Below are 21,111 nucleotides of genomic sequence, written 5' to 3' on the forward strand. Positions count from 1 at the left end.
GGGAAAGAGCTAGACCACAAGGGTCTACTGTACATAGCTTTACCTTTTGCAAGAGGCTGTATTCACAACTTGAACCCTGGTCAAATGATGCTCTATTAGTGCGCTTAAAATTATAGTTTTTTATTTGTGCTTCCTCTACTAGATTGATCATTTGCATCTTTAATGATTGATTTTTTCATGTAATGATATACATTCTTCCTGTCTAGACAATTTGATTGCAACAAAATGTCATTCTCAACCTATTTGGCAAAACGAATAATTGCTTCTTTGTTTGATGTGTATAATTGTTGTGTGCGTGTATGCTCTTTGATTGCTCTTTACAGTTTCATCTTTGTTCATGCTATTATTTGCCTAAGATTTTAGCATGATAAGTGTTACATCAACACACATAGAAAGAAATATATGTACAGAAGCATATAGACACAATTGACGAAGTAGTGCTACTTCTGTTTCAATTTATGTGGCACCTGTCGTATTTCAAGATCCAAACAAGTTTATTTTGATTGTAAAATTTTCAAATATCTTTCAAATATTTTGAATTGACACTTATTATGACTTATAATACTTTTTGCTTAGTTTACAATTATATAAATTTCATTTCAAAACAAAATTAAAGATTCCATTAGCAAATCCCTGGTAACTTAAACTATTTAACTCTCGAAAAAAAGAAGTGTCACATAAATTGAGACAAAGACATGAGAGAGAAATAGAACATGGTATGAATATCAAATCACCCACTACTCCATCTATCCTAATTTATACGACATACTTTTTCTTTTAGTCAGTCTAAAAAAAAATGACACATTTCTATATCAAGTAACAATTTAAACTTTTAAATACTCATAATCATACAAATATCTATCACAATATCACTTATTTTAAACCACAACTTTCAAAATTCTCTTTTTTCTTCTTAAACTCCGTGTCGAGTTAAAATAATTCACAATACGGAGGAAATATTAATTAAAAATAAAAGTATTGCTATATTGACCTTGTTATTTCCCAGACGTGCTTTCAACTTCATATTCCATTCCCTAAGCACCACCACCACGTCTATGGCACTTATCATATATTTACCACTTGCTCTGTTTCAACAAAACACACACAATTATGCCATCACCAAAAACACTTCCATCTAAATCACGAAATGTGGTTGCTCCAGCTAGCTCACCATCCCGGTTACCTCCTACACCAGTTCTATTACAACAACCATCTCACAAAAAAGGTCAATGGAAATCAACAAAACTCTTCCGTCGTGTAAAATCCGTTTTCCGATCATTCCCTGTAATAAACCCTCCGTGCAAAATGCCCGTTTCTAACCGGCTGCACGAAGGGCATATACATGGAGGAAAACAGATGACAGGTACTCTCTTTGGGTTTAGAAAAGCTAGAGTTAATCTTGCAATTCAAGAAAATCCAAGAGGCGTTCCGTTGCTTGTACTGGAACTTTCAATTCAAACAGGTAAACTTCTCCAGGATATGGGATCTGGACTTGTGCGAATCGCTTTGGAGTGTGAAAAGAATCATTCGGAGAAACTGAAATTAATTGATGAACCTATATGGACTATGTATTGCAATGGGCGAAAAGTTGGGTATGCTGTAAAAAGAGGACCTACAGAAGAAGATCTTAAAGTTATGCAGAATCTGCATGCTGTGTCTATGGGAGCTGGCGTTCTACCAACTGAGTCTTCTGAAGGAGAACTTACGTATATGAGAGCTTTTTTTGAACGAACAGTTGGATCAAAGGACTCAGAGACTTATTATATGATGAATCCCAATGGCACCAGTGGTCCTGAGCTCAGTATTTTTTTCGTTAGGATTTGATCAAATATATACTATCATAAAAGATTAATTTTCTTGTCAAAGAAACATATAGGGATCAAAGTATTAAACTTGAATGAAGAATATAATTTTACATCTAATATGTGTTTGGTTCGATTAGTATTCATGTTTGTTACGTATAGAATGTTTTTCTGATGTTTGATTGGTGAATGGATGTTTTTTTTTTTAAAAAAAAAAGATTAATGAACATGAAATAGTGTTAAATTTTGGCTATCTAACTTTTTTCCTTGTTGTCATGTTCTTCTAAATCATTGTAATTTGGCTCAATTTGTTTGTAAAGGAGTTCCATACACATATCATATCCAATAATATTCACATCTTGACAAAATTGCTAAAAGGAATGATTTTAAGTTGAAGTCTTGATTAGCTACCTTTTGTCTAACATACTTATCTTCAAATGTCGATTCAGAATTTGAAATATATGAGTTTCTACACCAACTTCAAGTTAACATTATACAATACTTTTTCCGTTCTTATTTATACGTCGTCGTTACTAAAAATAAATGTTTCTTAATACTTACATTTCACAAAACATATACATAAATAACAGTATTATTCCTATTTACGCTTGGGAGTTATTAGTCTTTAAAGTATGGATTTGACCATCATAGAAAACTAAATGATTAATTCATGTTCATTGGTCAATTTAATTAATCAAAGTAAATTAATTTATGTTCATTTTAAAAAAAAAAACTTGACTTCAAGAGAACACTAAATAAGGGTACAATGGTAAACTTACATAGTTTCTTAAGGAACATGAAATCTAAAATGGTGACATATAAATAAGAACAGAGTGAATAATAACTTTGCTCATAGTCAAATATGTAATGTATTTTTAAATATTTGTGCAATACTATTAAGTTTATGATAATGAGTAATCAACCCTCTAGATCAATTGTACATGCCTACTCAATCAGATGATTTTTGTGTGTCATTTTTGACATAATCAATTAGGCCAATTGTTTCATTGTGTAAGGAGGAAAGCTAATGTTAATTGAATGAATATCCAATAACTTTTAAGTTGTTTGTCTTCTTTTTGTTGTTGTTAAGTGCTAAAATTCAAGAAAAAAGAATTTCCAATGGTCATAAATCTAAGCCACAAGTAGTAATCAAGTGAAGTTTGTCAATATCATGAGGGGTCTTTTTCAATTGAAGTCCTCAAGTTCTTTCTAGATCTTGCCGACCTTTCATTAATGTGTATTTGAAGATATGCAACTATGGAATAGTCGAGTTTCAATGCAGGTATCGAAAATTGATTAAAAAAAATGCAACTATAGATTCAAAAGAGGTGAGGAGGGGTGGGGATGGGGTGGGGAGTCATGTAAATTAACAATTTATAATAATTCGAGATTATTGTATAAATCAAGAATATCATAAAAAATTGTTAAGTTGTTCTTTTGATTAATACATAAGATTTTAATCAAGATTGAATAGATTTGCCTATAATAAGTGTACATGTTTATCAAATTTGCATCATGTAGATCAATACATGAAGTGATATAGTTTGATATGATTTCAATAAATAAGATGCATGGCGAAATGAACATTTTAGGATCTCTATTAAAGGTAAAGCAAAAAAGTTCATAATATTTTTATTTTTATTACAAATTTAGCCATTTTAGAATCAACTTTAGAATTATGAACTAAAGTTGGAAAAAAATTGAATATGAAGTGTGATATATTACTTATAATTATAAAATATAAGTAGACTTCAGATAATTTATTTGAAGATTTGCATAAGGAGAAGGAACCATAGGATTTTTGTCTGAAATTTGTCAATACTAACTAGAAGTTAAATATTTTTTTAAAAATTAAATATTATGATTGAAACTAATCTATATATATCTCATTACATTTTTATGAGATGCACATGTCATGTCGATCAACTGTATTTTGCAAATTAAATTTATATCATGTCCACATAATTGATAATTTCCAACATTTCATTCATTNATTTGAATGGCGTTAAAAATAATAAAATAATATATATTTGTTTAAAATTATACTTTTTAAGCAAAAATAATTATTTTTTAATTAAAAAAACTAACACATAATTTTTTGTTGATGAAAATTTGAGGATCAAGCAAGAGCCGGCCCTGATTGAAACTAATCTATATATATCTGATTACATTTTTATGAGATGCATATGTCATGTCGATCAACTGTATTTTGCAATTAAATTTATATCATGTCCACATAATTGATAATTTCCAACATTTCATTCATTATGAGATTGACCAAACTTAGTTAAAAGAGGTCCCATTTAAATGCTAGCCAAAAGAACCCTTCCATAATACAAATCCATATGAGGTTCTTGAAATTGAATGGTAAAAAGTTTAAAAATATTAGAGCCACAAATATACAAATATTTCAAGTACAAAATCATAAAATTTCATGCCACGTGTACAGCTAAAAAGTCTAGAAGATGACAATTTAAGTCACTTTCAATCCCACGAATATTTATTTTATGTCATCAATTAGTGCATTGCAAGTGTCTATTGTTGTAATAAAGTTGAAAAAGGGGTTATTTTCCAAAGGGGTTTACGTACATTTTTCTGTCTTTTTATATATGGATTTTAGGAAATGACATTTAAGCTAGATTTTTATTGGTTGTCCTTTTATATATAATTGTTCATTTTGGTATTTTTTTATCTGGGGAGTCTTCATACAAATCAAATTAATAATCGTCGGATTTACTTTTTACTTTTTTAAGTCAATATACATAAATTATACATATATTATATATCTAGCTGTTGTCTTTTATTTAACCGATTGAATGTGCTAATTAGTTAATTCAAGTTTTTTCTCAATAGAAGATAGAAGTCATATGCAAACGAATGGACTATATCTTGAATAATTTTGTTAACTTAAAATGTGAAATTAGAATGGTTACATAGTGAAAATAGAGTTGCCAATTTTTTTGATATAGGGATAACTCTTTCCTAGTTTAATTATATTGTTGGTTAGGATAAGTCAAAATTTTCATCAAGAAAAATTATAATAGGGCTAGAATACGTGAGTTATTTGTTTTATTTTTGCAAATTATTATCTCTAGTTTTTATACCTATTATAACCATCAGATTTAAATCTTGTGTGCTTACAATATTCATTGCTTCTAATTATGTAAAATGTGATATACTTTCCAAATGATCGAACGAATCCAATTGAGCAAGAATTTACTCTTCGAATTAGATTAATTATCAATTCTATTTATTATACAATTTTATTCTATAATTACTTTATAGCATTTTGCATAAAACGTAAATTTATTATAAAAATACATTGCATGTGGATTCTTAATTAACAATTGACTACTTTATTATTATAATTAATATTATTATTCCCACACTGACATCTATTATTGTAGACACTTCAAGAATCATGCCATCCCAATAATTAAGGAAAAGAATCTTTACAATTGCTAATATCTCCCTACTTTATTTATGTCTTTTTTATATTTCACTTTTGTATTATTGTGTATCGACAAGAATAAATTAGGCTCAAGAGGGTTATTGACGGTAGAAAACTTTCAAAGTGTCAAAAGTTGAACTATTGCACTAAGAATATCTAGATAAAATTTATCGCAAGGATAATCAAATTGATTGAACTTGAGATCTTTTGAAGATTTCAAAGTTGAAAGCATAATTTTTTGGTCGAACTTATCACACAGGATTTTTTTAGTACGATTAATAGAACGCTATCATACTGAAGCGAGATTTATCTTTTATACATCTAAAAAAATAAGAATGATCAATTATTCGTTCATAAAAATAATAATTAAAATTTTAAAAAATAATATTCTAGTCCATCGAAGAATATCAATAGTCTCATTAGTAGTGATAAGGATGATCTTCACATAAAAAAAATCTAGATTTGGCCAAATTAACTTTCTTTAAGTCAAAACATTAAGCGACTTTAGTAGGGCTTAGCTCATATTTACTTGTAAATCAAATCATCCAAACTAAAACTTTTTAACTTATTTACACCATCAAATTAAGTTCGCGTACAATAATTAAAATATTATTTTATTGAATTTGATATAGTACTTTGAAAAATAAAATTAAAAAAATCTGCTATAATTGACTAAATTAATCTGATAATGTAAAAATATGTGATACTATCGAGTATCGTATATAACTTAAATTTAATTTGTAATACTAAGTTGTCGCAGTCGGTACAGTAATGACTAAGCTTTCGAATTAATTGTGAATGCTTCTAATTGGGACAAGTTTAATAGTTTTTACTTGCTTATGATTTAACTAAAATTAAATGTCATTCAATTTCCTTGTACGTGGATGCAACGTGGAATAAACAAGAATTTCATTAAAGACAAACTATAATAATGTACATTCCATAGAATTAATTACAACTACATACCTTAATTATCTAGAAAATGTAAAGAAAAAAAAAACTAATACTCATAGGAAAAGAAAATAACTCAACATGTACAATAAAGAAGGTGAATATTTTGATTAATTACTTCCGATGAGCCGCTCGTTGCACAAAGATCTCACGTTAACAGAGTAGAGTCTGAAGAAGTTTGTAATACTTCAAAAGGTGTGATGTAGACAGTCTACTCTAATACAAGTATTAGAGACTGTTTCCACACAGGTCGACATTTTGATTAATTATTTTACGAGGACTAATTGTTGACGAGCTTCAATTCTAATTTCTTCCTTCATTTTTCTTATGAATTCTTCAAATTTCTTATTCAATTCCTCATTACTCAACTTATTCAATGGCTCATCATCACTTTCTTCTTCAGTAAAAAAATCATTTTCTTCATAATTATCTTCCTCTACGACCTCGTAGGTTCTAGAACATTCTTCCCCTCCAATACCACCTTCTTCCCCTTCTAACGTTGACTCATCTTGCTCATATTCCACAATTGTCATAATTGAGTTTTCAACGTTTAACGGTACTTCATGAGACTTACTGAGTTGTATGCTCATCTCATCTTCGCGTTGTTGGGCATGTACTTCTTCTTTTGTTGTTTCTAAATATGAGGCTCGAGTACCAATGCATAGAGGTAATAATTTGGATTCTTGAAATCCGTTCAAGAATCCATCATCTTCTTCTTTTTCTTCTTCTTCCTTCTCCTCCTCGCTAGAAGTATTAGCGAGGAGGACTAAGAATATACCATTGCATATTAAAAATACATAATTTTTATCCATAGCATGGTTTAGAAGTTGGAAAGGAAATGTAGAAAATGAGAAGTTTAATGAATAATAATAGGTAAAGAAGGATGAGAAGTAAGATGAGTAGTAGGAAAATAGAAATGAAAATAAAGAAATTGAAGCAAGTAGTTGAGTGAATTTCTCCATAAATTTGGCCAAATTTTGTAATAAGTTTTGGTACTTCATTTCATTCCTCTAGCTCTTTGTCAAATTATGTTTTTTCTATATATGATCTTTTTGTCCTTTCCTTTTTTGAAAGAGGGGGGAGAGGATTTGTATCTAGGAACTTTGATAGAGGTTGGTGCCTTTTTATAGGCATTTTGAAGAGATCTAATAATGCACTAGGTGTTGGACAAAATATTTGGATAATAATAGATCCCATATATGGTTATAGATTTTTTTATTTTTTTTTTATTGTACCAAAGTCACAAAATTAAATTCACAATCATTTTATTTATAACTATGACATATATCAAATATATATTATCTTTACTTCACACAAGATAAAAATAAAATTTGTGTATATCCTATCCTCTTTAGGTTCTGTTTATAACACCATGTTAGTCGTTGGACATGATATTGTTCTTGTTACATGTATCGAAAGAAATAAAAGAACATGAATCTTATTTTACGACACCATTAGCATCGATCTTATTTTATGTAATATTCACGTGACATCACTCAATTATTTTTAAAAAATTCAAATTCTGAATCTGTATTTATCTATACTCCGGAGGTACATGGTAACTTTAAGGGGTGGGGTAGTGTGTTTGTAAATTTGTGATGAAGTAGGATTGCCATGTGGAAGTGGGGGAATAGCTATTGATTTATACTCATCCATTTACTCAATCTTGATGTGTTCATTAGCTTATGTAATTGAAATGAAAATTATTGAAATCTTTAGGTGTCCCATTTAACCAAAATGTGTGTGTGTTGATGAATCAATAGACTAATTTGCTTTGTTTTATGGCTGATATTTGAGTTACTTTGACCTATGCTATTAATAATTATTAATTTTTTGTCTATGATTGAATTGAACTTTCATACGTGTCAATTCAATCAAATGCACAATGTAATTGAACAAGAGAAAATTAATATCTATTTGGGGTAATTTCATGTTGGGTTCTAAGGGTGATTAGGGCGTTATGCGGAAGCTTACAATTGCAAATAATATGATTGATATATTAGATGACAAAAACTTATACTAAAAACTAATATTATTATATGAAAACTAATATAAAGAAAAATATTAAAACTGTTGAGAGATTAAATCTCCCATAAACAAAACTCACTAAACGACTACATTGTGGATTCTATTATGTTATGCTATGAGAATAGGGATCTTCAATTTATAGATCTCCAAACTATTCCTCTAAGGAAAGAATAAACCAAGTATGGANTTATTGAAATCTTTAGGTGTCCCACTTAACCAAAATGTGTGTGTGTTGATGAATCAATAGACTAATTTGCTTTGTTTTATGGCTGATATTTGAGTTACTTTGACCCTATGCTATTAATATTATTAATTTTTTGTCTATGATTGAATTGAACTTTCGTACGTGTCAATTCAATCAAATGCACAATGAAATTGAACTAGAGAAAATTAATATCTATCTGGGGTAAGTTCAAAGGTTTTTATATATAGATAGATTGCTAAATGCTAAGTAATTTATTTACTTTTAAGGCTATTTTGTCTAGTTTTTTTTTTTAGAGAGCTAATTATTCTCACTTTTAGTTTTTATTTCAACAAATCTTATTTGTGAGATTTAGAGAAAAATATCAGAAGTTGAAGATTAAAATATAAGACACTTGTCCCATTATGTTAATTACGAGGATGATTGTTAATCATATGTTAATTAAGATAGACATTAATTTGATTACGCCATTGTTGTGTCACTACTTTTAATAATGACGTTGGATTAATATATTGGGGTGATAGATTTTCTCACGTTTCTTTAGAGTTTTTTTTATTACTTAGCCATTTTATTTGTCACATTTTGTTTTTTGAGAGTCAATTTGATTAGTTTTTTTACTATAAAACGCAGTTCTTCTCATGTTAATCAGATTTTAAAAAATTACATCTTAAAATATTGAGCAAAGTTCATGTAATTTGAGTCTCCCTGATAAAAGTACAGAGTAATTAGTCGGTATATTAGTGGTATTCGTAACTTGAGTTAATTGGTTTGCTGAATAAAATTGTCATCTTTCTTAGCATTTAAATTACGTAATTTTGTGTAATTAGTGACACAACAATGACATAATCAAGGAGTTTAAGTTATAATCTTTAAGAAAGATGAGAAAAAACTATTACCCCAATCAAACTTTTTTTTTACTTTCACATTAATTAATGACTTTTCTATAACAACTAGATGGGGATGCCCGTGTGGGCCCAATATACGTTTGACAATCATTTTTATAATAGGTTGGTAATATATATAAGTACATATTGTTTATATATTACATTTGTTATTGCACTGCCTATGCGTGTTTGCGCTAGGTTTTATACATATTTACATCTTTGCACAGAAAAGGTGGAATTGATAGTGGTGGCAAGTCATGTTGATGAGTTGACAAAATATCTGCAGGCAGTTAGAAAGAGGAGTGTTTCAGATAGCGGAGGTATAACTTAGTAAGAATGGAGTTTTTATGGATGATTGTAACGTACCTTGTTGTAACTATTCATGTCTGGTCTTTTTTGCAAATATAAAATTAACGCCAAAAATTCACAAATATATAGAAACCTTAAATTCAACAATTTTTTTAATTTTATATTTTTTTCATATTTTTCCTATTTTTTATTAATCAATTACTCATTTTCGGGATTTACCGAAAAAAATAAAAATTAAAAAAATTTGTTGAAATTGTTGAATTTAATGTTACTATATTTAATGCATGGAACATTGAAGCAAAATTGAAGCAGCAAAATGGAAGAATGAAAGATGAAAGTTAATACCTTTTTCTTTCCTTTGTGAGAACTGAAAAGAGCTTTTGAAGAACCAAAGAGTTATCTGCTTCCTTTTTGGCTATATGATGAATTAGATCAAATGATCCTCTTAAAAGAGGTAATGCCCCGAAATATCTCTGAACTCATAAACTCATTTAGAAATCAAGTTTCTCCCTTTCAACGTAAAAGTATTACATTTGGGAATACGTAGTTTCCTTATATCCTTTCTCAATCACGAATCAAATCTCTCCTCAACATTTATATTTACTTACTCAGAGAATTAGTTCAAAACCATTGTTGTTACAAAAGATCCTTAAAATAACTCAAAAAGACTTCTTGAACTTTCCTCTTAGACTCACCTTAGTTTTTAATATAAATTAAGACATGTGATTGGAACATGTAGGAATTCTCGAATGGAGCCTTTAGGAGCTAATGCAAAGAAGGGAACGCAGTCACAACTCAAAGGAACACGTCAGGAATGAAACACGGAAGAAAAAGGACAGGTGACCCCTGGCGGACTAGTGGCGCGGGGTGCCAGGCCCCAAACTTTTGTCTCAAGTTTGGGGGGCACTGCTGGCGCGGGGCTAACTCCAGCCCCCAAACTTTTGGGCATAAGTTCTGGCGCCTTGGTGGTGCGCTGCCCCACCCAGAAAATCTGACGAATTTTCAATCTCAAATTAGGACCCCAACTAGTTTAGAATTTGGAAAATTCTGCTATACTGTTCTTGATTCTAAAACCTTACACAAATACATGAAGAATTCCATACAGTCCCTTTTTGGGAATATAACTTTTACCAAAGATCCACAACACAAAAGGATCAAAACCTCCATAGAATTGAACTAAAAAACAAGAACTACTCAAAAACTCTTTAGATACAACGATTTAGTGGATAAATTTAGATGTATGGCATGAGGACGAACAAGTTCAACACTGTGAGAAGCCTTACATACCTTGAAAGAATAATGTTCTTTGCGAAATCTACAAATCTTGAAGAATGCTTGAAACCTAGCATTTTCTCTTCTTGGAACCTCGCTCTACTTCTATAAGTGTTTAGGAACGTGAAAAAGTGGTCTAACATTTTATTAGATCCTTAATTGAGTGAAGAAAAATGTGGTCAGGCTTAGAAGAAAAAGGAAAAGACCAAACTACCCCTCTTAAAATGATTGAGATGTTTTTAGAAGAGAGACTTCACTAAAATGGGCATAACTTTCTACTCTGAGCTCGAATATAAGCAAACTTGACGGCGTTGGAAAGAAGACTCAAAGACCATTAATTTGATAGGTGATGGGCCACCTAATTCTTTATGTTCTAAAAGATATGCACGATTGAAGCTGACCTAAAATGAAAAACTGATGGTTGACTTGTACGAACCTTTCTTTAGCTCTTTTTGAAACCCGAGGTGTTACACCAGCTCTCATTTATGCCCTCAAACTTTGGGTGTGCACAAGTAGGCACTTAAGTTTGTAAGAAGTTGAACAAATAGACACGCACATTCTACATGAAAAGTTTCATCCTATGTGGTGTCCTATATGTATTATGCCACGTAGAAATCATGTGTCTACTTGTTCAACTTTTTACATGTTAAGGTACATGCTTGTGCACACCCAAAGTTAGAGGGCATAAATGTAAAATGAGGTCAAGTTAAATGATACATTTTATGTATTATGCCATCATTAAATAGTGAGATAGCATATAAATTTTTGAAACTATAAATGAAATTCTTAGATATAGTATGAATGTATATCTAATAATGTAGTTTTTAAATACAAATATAGATTTAGGCATTTAACTATATCTAGACCTAATTAAGTTTGTTTTCAACTTAATTACTCTAATTAATAGTCCATCACCTCCAATAGTTTGTTATTCATGCCAAACTTTTAGATCTCATTTAAAATCTAAACCAAAACATTGATTTCACAACGTGTTAATAAATTCTTTAACGAATAAAATTACCCTTGCAAATTTAAATGGTCACCAGCAACATCAAGTGAATATATCTTGAAAAGAAAAATCACTTTTAACATATATACTAACCCAAGATTAAAAAAAAAAAAAAAACATAATATATATATATATATATATAAACCAAGATAAACATGATACTCTGATTGCATAACATAGAACATTTAAATTTTAACTTAAACATATTAAATTAATAATTCAATTTAACTGTAGAGATTAGTCAAATTAACTCTTATAAAGCGAAACGTAACAAGTAAAAAAATGGAGTTACATTTATGTCAAGAAATTTGACATCAACATCATCATTGAAAATAAATGTGATCACTAAAAGAATTGTGCATCAATTGTGCCCGACTTTTAGTTATGCCCGACTTTTAGTTATCAGTTGTGCCCGAGTTTTAGTTATGCCCGAATTTTTTCTATTTGTGTTGGTTTAACAATTTCATATCTACAATCCACTGACCGATTAATCTAGATTTGTATCGCATAAGTACTCATATATATATTCCAACTTCCAATTCAACTCTAGAGATAGATGTATTAATCTTATTAAATGGATGATATATCTTTAATTATATTTAAACATATACTAAATACCGTATTAATATCATAAACAAAATTATAAATTAAGATCAGAGAGTTGAAGAAGGAGAAGTCATCATTTTAAATATTCCACTCTTCTTTGAGTCGACTAGCTAGCTGTTATGGGAATAACATCTCTACCAAGTTCTATCGTAACGTCTTTGATGCCTCCAGAAGTAATGAAACAAAATAGAGAGGTAATATTAAATCTAAAATGCGAGTCTGATTCTTTTTTATTCATCAAGTATAAGTAAAAAACTTTTTTTACGTTCGTCAGGATGTTATTGCTAAGGAGATTGGCCACTGCAGAGTGCTCACCTTGAATCGGCCTGACCATCTAAATTCTATATCAGAAAAAATGGTATATATGCATGTAACATCTATAAACATATATAGTTAAAATGTTCACTTAATTATAAAATTTTCTTCATCAGGTATTAATGCTCGGGCAGAAATTTGAGAAATATGAGAAAGATGAGAATGTTGAATTTGTAATCGTTAAGGTAATTATCTATTTTGATTACGAGTATTTTCTTAGTTAATCCCATTTCCTGAAAGTTGAAATTCTTATACATTTGCACATAGGGAGCTGGCCGTACATTCTCAGCTGGCGGAGAATTGAAACGATTATATGATGGACGAAACACAAGTAACTATATATTTGTTTCTATTTTAGATTATATATATATATATATGTTTAGAGAAGTGCATTGTTACATTGAATCTAGACAACTTAATGATCACACCATTCTAACTATCTATATATACATATATTGGTCAACTGATTCTTAGTAACTAACTAATGCCATATCAGCTTCTTTTAACTAACTAACTAGTCATTCACACCATATAGCTTGTTAGATTCTTTCACTGATCAACACCCCTCCTCAAGCTTATGGTTGGAAGGCATTTTTCATTCCCAGTTTATTTAGTAGCAGATCATGTTGTACTTTTCCCAAACTTTTAGTGAGTAGGTCAGCCAATTGCTCCTTGGTGTTTATATGTTCTGTCTTCAGTATTCTTTGGCAATTTCTTTCTCTGACAAAGTGACAATTAATATCAATATGCTTTGTTCTTTCATGGAAGATTGGATTTGCAGCAATCTGGATGGCTGCTTTACTGTCACATATCATGTTCACATGAAAACTCACACTGATCCCCAATTCTTTGTATAGGCCTATCAACCAAGTAATTTTAGCTGCACAGGCAGCCGTGCTTCGGAACTCTGCCTCTGCTAAGCTTCTTGATATTTTTTCTTGCTTCTTAGATTTCCATGAGATTAACCCTTCTCCTAGCTTTACCAAATATCCTGACCTCCTAGTCTCCAAACATGCTCCCCAGTCAGAATCACAAAAAGCAGTGAGTTGTGTAGTGTGACCTGTTGGCATCAACAGTCCCAAGCCAGGAGCTTCGTTGATGTACCTAACCACTCTTAGTGCTGCCTCCATGTGAGATTGATTAGGATAGTGCATGAACTGACTTAGAACTTGTGTATAGAAAGCCAAGTTTGGTCTTGTCATGGTTAGGTAAAGAAGTCTTCCTACAAGTCTCTGATACTCTGTAGGATTTGTAAGCAAACTGTCATCTTTAGTGCATTCATTAGGAATATGTTCATCATATTGAAGAGAAGTGAGCTTTTTGTTGACTTCTAGTGGTGTGCAGGCATGCTAAACTCCCCATAGTCCAGAGTCAGAGATTAATTCAAGTGCATACTTTCTTTGTGTCATCAAGATACCTTTGCTAGATCTAGAAAACTCAATTCCCAAAAAGAATTTTAATTCCCCTAGATCCTTCCTTTTAAACTTCATTTGAGTGTCCTGTCTAGTGCTGCTCAGAAATTGATGATTACTTCCAGTGATCAATAAGTCATCCACATACACTAATACAACCACAATTTCACTATCAACATGCTTTGTAAATAATGAGTAATCATAGTGACTTTGTTTGAACCCCATCTGCATTAATGCCTCAGTTAATTACACATTCCATTGCCTTGGTGCAGCTTGCTTTAGACCATACAAAGACTTATGTAGTTAGCAAACCTTCTTACACTCCCCATGTCTAGCAAACCCAAGAGGGATGTCCATGTACACCTCCTTTAGTAACTTCTTATTCAAGAAAGCATTATGTAAATCCATTTGATATATATACCACCCTTTAGAAGCTGCAAGAGCTACAACATCCCTGACTGGAAACGAGGTTATGCCAGCAGTACCATTACCAGCTCCACCATTAACAACTCTGTCACTTTCACTTGAACCACCAATTGCCATTACAATGACTTCGGATGCTCTTTTTTTTCGAAATCACCTTTGACTGTTGGTGAATCTGAGCATCACGTAGTCGATTTTATGCCTTTAAACTAGCTACGATCGTAGCTCTAATACCATGATAACTCCATAGATGGAGTTTAAGCTACACAGATTTACAGAAAAGAAGAAAGATTAAAGAAGAAGAAAGAGAGATATTATTCAGAGAAGTGCACTGTTACATTGAATCTAGACAGCTTAATGATCACACCATTCTAATTATCTATATATACATATATTGTTCAACTGATTCTTAGTAACTAACTAATACCACATCGGTTTCTTTTAACTAACTAACTAACTAGTGTTCACACCATATAGCTTGTTAGCTCTTTTCACTGATCAACAATATTCTTTGAAGGGGATTCTTGCCTTGAATTTGGTTATAGACTGTATTGGTTTTGCTACCAGCTTCAAACTTATAAGAAACCACATATTGTTCTTGCTCATGGAATGTCAATGGGCGGAGGTGTAGGCTTGATGGCTCCAATGAAATTCTCTGTCGTCACTGAGAGAACAGTTAGTACCAATTTTATGATTTGAATAATGACATCTTTAGTAAATTATTAATCTTAATGTTTTCTCATTCATTGAACAATTGCAGTTTTGTTCCATTCCTGAAGCAAATCTAGGGTATCACCCTGACTGTGGCTTATCATACATACTCCCACGCCTTCCAGGTCGACTTGGTAAGTAAGTTAGAACATGTATTTTAAAAATTTGAATATATATGTGATGTTGTTAAATGTATGTAGGGGAATATTTGGGCTTAACAGGAGCGAATTTGAAGGGTAAAGAAGTGGTTGCTGCTGGATTAGCAACGTAACTCATTTTGTACCTTCACAGAAATTATTTCAGTTAGAGAAGAGTTTACTGAGCATAAACAACGGTGAAGAAGATACTATTAGATCTGTCATCGACGAATTCTCTACAAATGTTCAAATAGATGAAAGAAGTGTATTGAGCAAGTAATGTATCATATAAATTATGATTTCAAATTGTTCTTGTGAGGATATTAATTAATAGTCACACTCATGCATTTTTCATAAATCAATTGTAGGTTGTCCATAATCGATGATTGTTTCTCCAGGGAAACTGTGGAGGAGATCCTGGATTCATTTGTAAGAAATTGATTATACTATATGATATTCCAATGAAATGGAATCTCATATAAAATAAAACGTACAATTGTTTATATAACTTTAATTTTCAGGAAGTTGAAGCAGGCAAAAAAGGAAATGATTGGATTATGCCAGTGCTTAAAAGTATAAAGAAAGCATCTCCAATTGGACTGAAAATAACACTGAGATCGGTAAATAGTCCTAATACATATAAACAATTTATGCATATCTATTGAATTGTGAAAGAGAAAGAATCTTACATTTTCTCTATATTTTTTCAGATACGAGAAGGAAGGACCCAAACCCTATCTGAATGTTTGAGAAAAGAATTTAGGATTACAATGAACACATTACGAACCATAATATCTAATGATTTGTATGAGGTAATTATTTTTAAGTAAACATATTCACAAAGAGGTACACTTGATTTGTGATTTCTCATTTAAAATCTGAAATAGAATTCTTTAATTTATTTTCAAAGGGAATAAGGGCTGCCATCATTGACAAAGATAAGTCTCCAAAGGTATGCTCCTTTGTTCCTTCAAGTGTTGGAAGTTTTATTAACCAATCAAGAATTTAGAATAACTATATAGTCGTTCAGTTTATTCGACTAAAAGTAATATTTTTTAATACTGAAACATATAATTATAAGTAGTTGATGCATTTACATAAAAAATATTGATAGAACACTTCCCTTTCTTTGTTTTCAGTGGAACCCTTCAACTCTTGACAAAGTACACGATGAGCAACTCGACTTAATCTTCAAGCCATTCGAAGAACATGACTTGGAACTTCAAATTCCAATAAATGAAGAAGAATATTGCAGGTTCAAATGAATTTGTATATCAGTTGCACTTAATTTATCCAATTATATATTTTTCATTATTGAAGAAGATTGTTAATTAAACTTTAATTTTATATTTGATCTGATAATTAACAGGTGGGAAGGAAAATATGAGAGTTCTAGTTATTATCTCCGAACCAAATGAAAATTCAATAATGATGTATGGATCAACAACTCTTAGAATTAGTGTTCATGATATATATATATATATATAGAGAGAGAGAGAGAGAGAGAGTAGAAGAAACATTCCTTGTGGCAAATGTAACTGCAACATTATTTAAGATTTTGATACATTACTCACAAGTCACATTGGATTAATGTATTATTTGCGAATGGCCTTCCCAAGCTTTATTATGAATATGTACAAGTGGCTAATGATATTGTTTTAATTGTTGTCACTCCCTCATATGTTATAGCATTTTATTTCCATATTAATGGTGGGATTTGTGATTTGTGGAATTAAAGTTTTTTTAAATTTTTTTTGGCGAAAATTTCAAGTTATTTTTTTTCATTCCATTGATCCTCTTTCATATGTTCTAGTATTTTTTTTGTCCTATTAATTGTGGAATTTCATGATTCGTAGAATTGAAGTTTTTTCAATTTTTTTTGGCAAAAATTCAGGCTATTCTTTTTTTATTTTGCCTCTTTTTTCATTCTAAAATCCTTTCCATAAGTATATTTGCTAAAAATTTTTTAGCTAAAATCATCCTTAAATTATACTCTAATTAATTCAAATTATATCCTTAAAATATCATTCTTAGCAGAAAACATCATCTAAGTATTTGCTAGAATTTGTCGGAAAACTATCATATCCCACAAAAATCAAGTCACCTCTTTTGTATTTATTATTCTAAGATATGCCAAAAATATTATCATGAATTTTTTTCGGCAATTGGGTTTAGCATTATGCAAAAAAAATTAATTTGATAATTTTTTTCATTTATTTTAATATGTAATTTAATATTAAAAAATTATTAGTGGAAATATATTTCTTCTCAATTGAATTTTCTTGAAGCGGTGCTTGTTGGAGACTTCCACTTCTAATAATAGAGAATGAAATTCGAATGCGAGACATAATCAGAATTTTGATCACCTTAATATCAAATTGCATCGAAAAATTATTGATCTAAGTACAATTTGACTTTTAAAAAGGTGAAGATTATAAAGTCCTAGCTTCTTTCGCTAGTAAATGAGAAGAAAAACATATCATGTATTCTCACACCTTCCTACAAAAGTTAGTTTCAGCAAATAATGGTATCGAATATTTTTAATATTTTTTCAAGAGCTTTTTATAGCGTAATGAATTTATGCAAGAAAACTTTTGTTAATAGTCATGTGAACTGCACATGTTTTTGTAGGATCCCTTTGTTTTTTGGCAATATCTAATTAGAAGGATGAAAATCATTAACTTTTAAATACTTAGAGGATATTTTCTGCCAAAAAAGATATATTTATGTTGTAATTCAAGTTTGGAGTATAGTTTAAGCATGTTTTTAGCCAAAAACTCTATATTTGCTCATCTCTCAAACTTTCTCTTCTTCTCCTTAATTCAGTCTTTTTTTTTTTTGTTTTAAACTTCATGGGTAAGAAAAATTCTTATAAGAATCTCGTAAGAAGTCGAGATGATGATTTCGATGAATACAAATTAATGTATATCAATCTCGATTTGATCAAATGTATACAAATTTATTGCGTGAATATGGATCAATGGATACAAAGATAAATACGGATCAATGTATACATACTGCAGTTATTGTATAAATAATAAGATAAAATTCCATGTAAAATTTATAAAATAAAATTGTATGTATACATGTATCATATTATTCTCTTCATGTATACATTATATAGTTACAACTATAATTGTTGTCAATATTCTTATGTATATAAATAAAATATAATTTATGTATACATATTATAATTATCATATACATCAGCTAACTTTACATGTCAATCTTTATGAATGGGGAATTGACACGAATATACAACACTTAACATAAATTGACAACAAAATATAGTTTATGTGTATATATATTACAGTTATCGTATACATCAACTAAATTTACATGTCAATTTTTTTGAATAAAATTTTATGTATCCATATAGTATATTAAACTTTTTGTGTATGCATTATGTAATTGCAACTATAATTGTTTTTAATTTTCTTATGTATACAAACAAATATAATTTATGTATACGTATTGCAATTTTTAATAAAAATCGTTGTTTTTATTAGTATTTAACTAATTATTATCATTTTTTGACGGTTAATACACGTTGAGGATTGAAAATATATTTTTTATGCCTTCTAAGTAGTCAAAATTTCTTTAATGATTTAATTAAACAATTAAAAAAAAAGTGGGTGTAGCCTTCTTTAATGTGTTAATTAAGGGCTAGATGGGGATGCCCGTGGGCCCAATATACGTTTGACAATCATTTTTATAATAGGTTGGTAATATATATATTTAAGTACATATTGTTTTATATATTACATTTGTTATTGCACTGCCTATGCGTGTTTGCGCTAGGTTTTATACATATTTACATCTTTGCACAGAAAAGGTGGAATTGATAGTGGTGGCAAGTCATGTTGATGAGTTGACAAAATATCTGCAGGCAGTTAGAAAGAGGAGTGTTTCAGATTGCGGAGGTATAACTTAGTAAGAATGGAGTTTTTATGGCTGATTGTAACGTACCTTGTTGTAACTATTCATGTCTGGTCTTTTTTGCAAATTTTCATGGGAGACAATGCATATACAAAAGCATAGAATCTGCAAAATCATGTGTGAGAGAAGTTGTTTTAGCAATTAGTGGCACACAAAATTAGTGCATGATTTTTGTTGTTGTTATATGTTTTACCAAATGATTGTAAGGAAGAAGAAGAAGAGATGAGAGGAGGCAGAGGAGTCTTATCTTTCAGTCCCTTTCATAGGGGCTGGAGTTTTGAGTTTACTGCTGATGTCGAGCACTTTACGTTTTGTCGTTTCCGGTGTGAGCTGATTGGATGGCATTGTGTTTTTGTTCATAATTTAGAAGAGCCAATTTTGCATCGTGATTTCTGGAGAAAAGTTTTTTCATTTGAATTTTCCAAGTTGCTGATTACACAATGTATGCAATAGAATGAAATGCTTCTTGTGAACGGAATGTTGCAGTCCGAGCATGCCATGGTGCAGAAATGTTGCGTGAAACACACAACGGCAGGAGAGGAAAATTTATAACTGTAATCACAGTCTAGCTCCAATGTATTACAGAGGAGCTGCAGCTGCTATATATAATTGTTTATAATATAACAAATCAAGTAAGTTCTTTATCCAGAGCTGCTTGTGATGTTTAATTAATGTTAGCACAAAACGAAAAATTGTACAATAAAAAGGACCACTGGTTTATCTCTCCATCGAATCAAATCGGCCAAAGGTGTGCGTTCGCGAACCCATGGTAAAGTTTCAATCAATTCCTGCCAATATCCACGTTTAAGTTGAATTGTAGAGAATGGATAGCTCATTGCCCATAAGTCAAAAAAAAAATAGAACTGAAATTGCCAAACTCTCTTTGGGTTTTTGATGAATTTGGATGGGTAATCGGCCGTTATGCTACTGATAAACTGTGGTTTTGAACTTGTGGACAACTTTAAATTGTGGCCCTATTAACTTCAAGTGACCCAACAATATGTAATTGCTTCATTTGTTGGCCCAATCTAATTCCATGAACACAATAGTATGTTTTGTGATATGAAAATTCAGCCCAACTTAATCGATCCGTTGGCCCACCTAACAAATATTGAAATTTTCGATCAATTTGATCAAATTTTACATAAATTGAAACAGAGAGAGTACTTTTTTTTAGAACAATGGAACTTTCAATCTAGCACCATAATACGAGTTTTGTTCAAGGTGTAAATTAAAACACCTTGAACATGAACATTTTCTTCATTTTTAACAAGTATTTTGAAGAGAAGATAGAAAATTATGGGATGAATATTACAATATTTGTAATAACAATAACTACTCCGTTTCAATTTGAAGCAAGTTAAATTCCGCTATAATATATAAGAAAAAAACAGAGCATGCATGACCTATTAGGACAAATTTAAACTTGTTTAGCCACAAATGAAAATATCTATTACAACAATTACTCCGTCTCAATCTCAAACACGTTAGAATCAGACTATCATATATATTCGAACAAGGAGGACAAATTTAAACTCGAACTAGTCATAAAGACATCTATAACAACAACAACAACTCCGTCTCAATCTCAAAACCAGAACATATATAACCAAATTAGGACAAAAATCAAAGTTGATCAGGCCACACAAATGCACCTATA

General features: G+C 30.4%; 2 protein-coding genes and 1 pseudogene across 2 annotated transcripts; 2 read left to right on the forward strand and 1 right to left on the reverse strand.

Moving 5' to 3' along the window:
- Positions 1–953: 953 nt before the first annotated feature.
- On the forward strand, positions 954–1,937 carry LOC125875896 (protein MIZU-KUSSEI 1). The gene has a single exon (XM_049556958.1). The coding sequence runs from the start codon at positions 1,111–1,113 to the stop codon at positions 1,822–1,824; it is 714 nt and encodes a 237-aa protein (XP_049412915.1). The 5' UTR covers positions 954–1,110; the 3' UTR covers positions 1,825–1,937.
- Positions 1,938–6,293: 4,356 nt separating this feature from the next.
- Positions 6,294–7,274, reverse strand: LOC125875895 (uncharacterized). Its single transcript, XM_049556957.1, has one exon. The coding sequence runs from the start codon at positions 7,203–7,205 to the stop codon at positions 6,471–6,473; it is 735 nt and encodes a 244-aa protein (XP_049412914.1). The 5' UTR covers positions 7,206–7,274; the 3' UTR covers positions 6,294–6,470.
- A 5,359-nt stretch (positions 7,275–12,633) lies between these two features.
- Positions 12,634–16,930, forward strand: LOC125875891 (3-hydroxyisobutyryl-CoA hydrolase-like protein 5; annotated as a pseudogene).
- The last annotated feature ends 4,181 nt before the right edge of the window (positions 16,931–21,111 follow it).

This window comes from Solanum stenotomum, chromosome 9 (assembly GCF_019186545.1).
Source record: "Solanum stenotomum isolate F172 chromosome 9, ASM1918654v1, whole genome shotgun sequence".
NCBI lineage: Eukaryota > Viridiplantae > Streptophyta > Magnoliopsida > Solanales > Solanaceae > Solanum > Solanum stenotomum.

Coding starts and splice junctions, on each gene's coding strand:
- LOC125875896 (XM_049556958.1), top strand. CDS start 1,111: ATGCCATCACCAAAAACACTTCCATCTAAATCACGAAATGTGGTTGCT.
- LOC125875895 (XM_049556957.1), bottom strand. CDS start 7,205: ATGAAGTACCAAAACTTATTACAAAATTTGGCCAAATTTATGGAGAAA.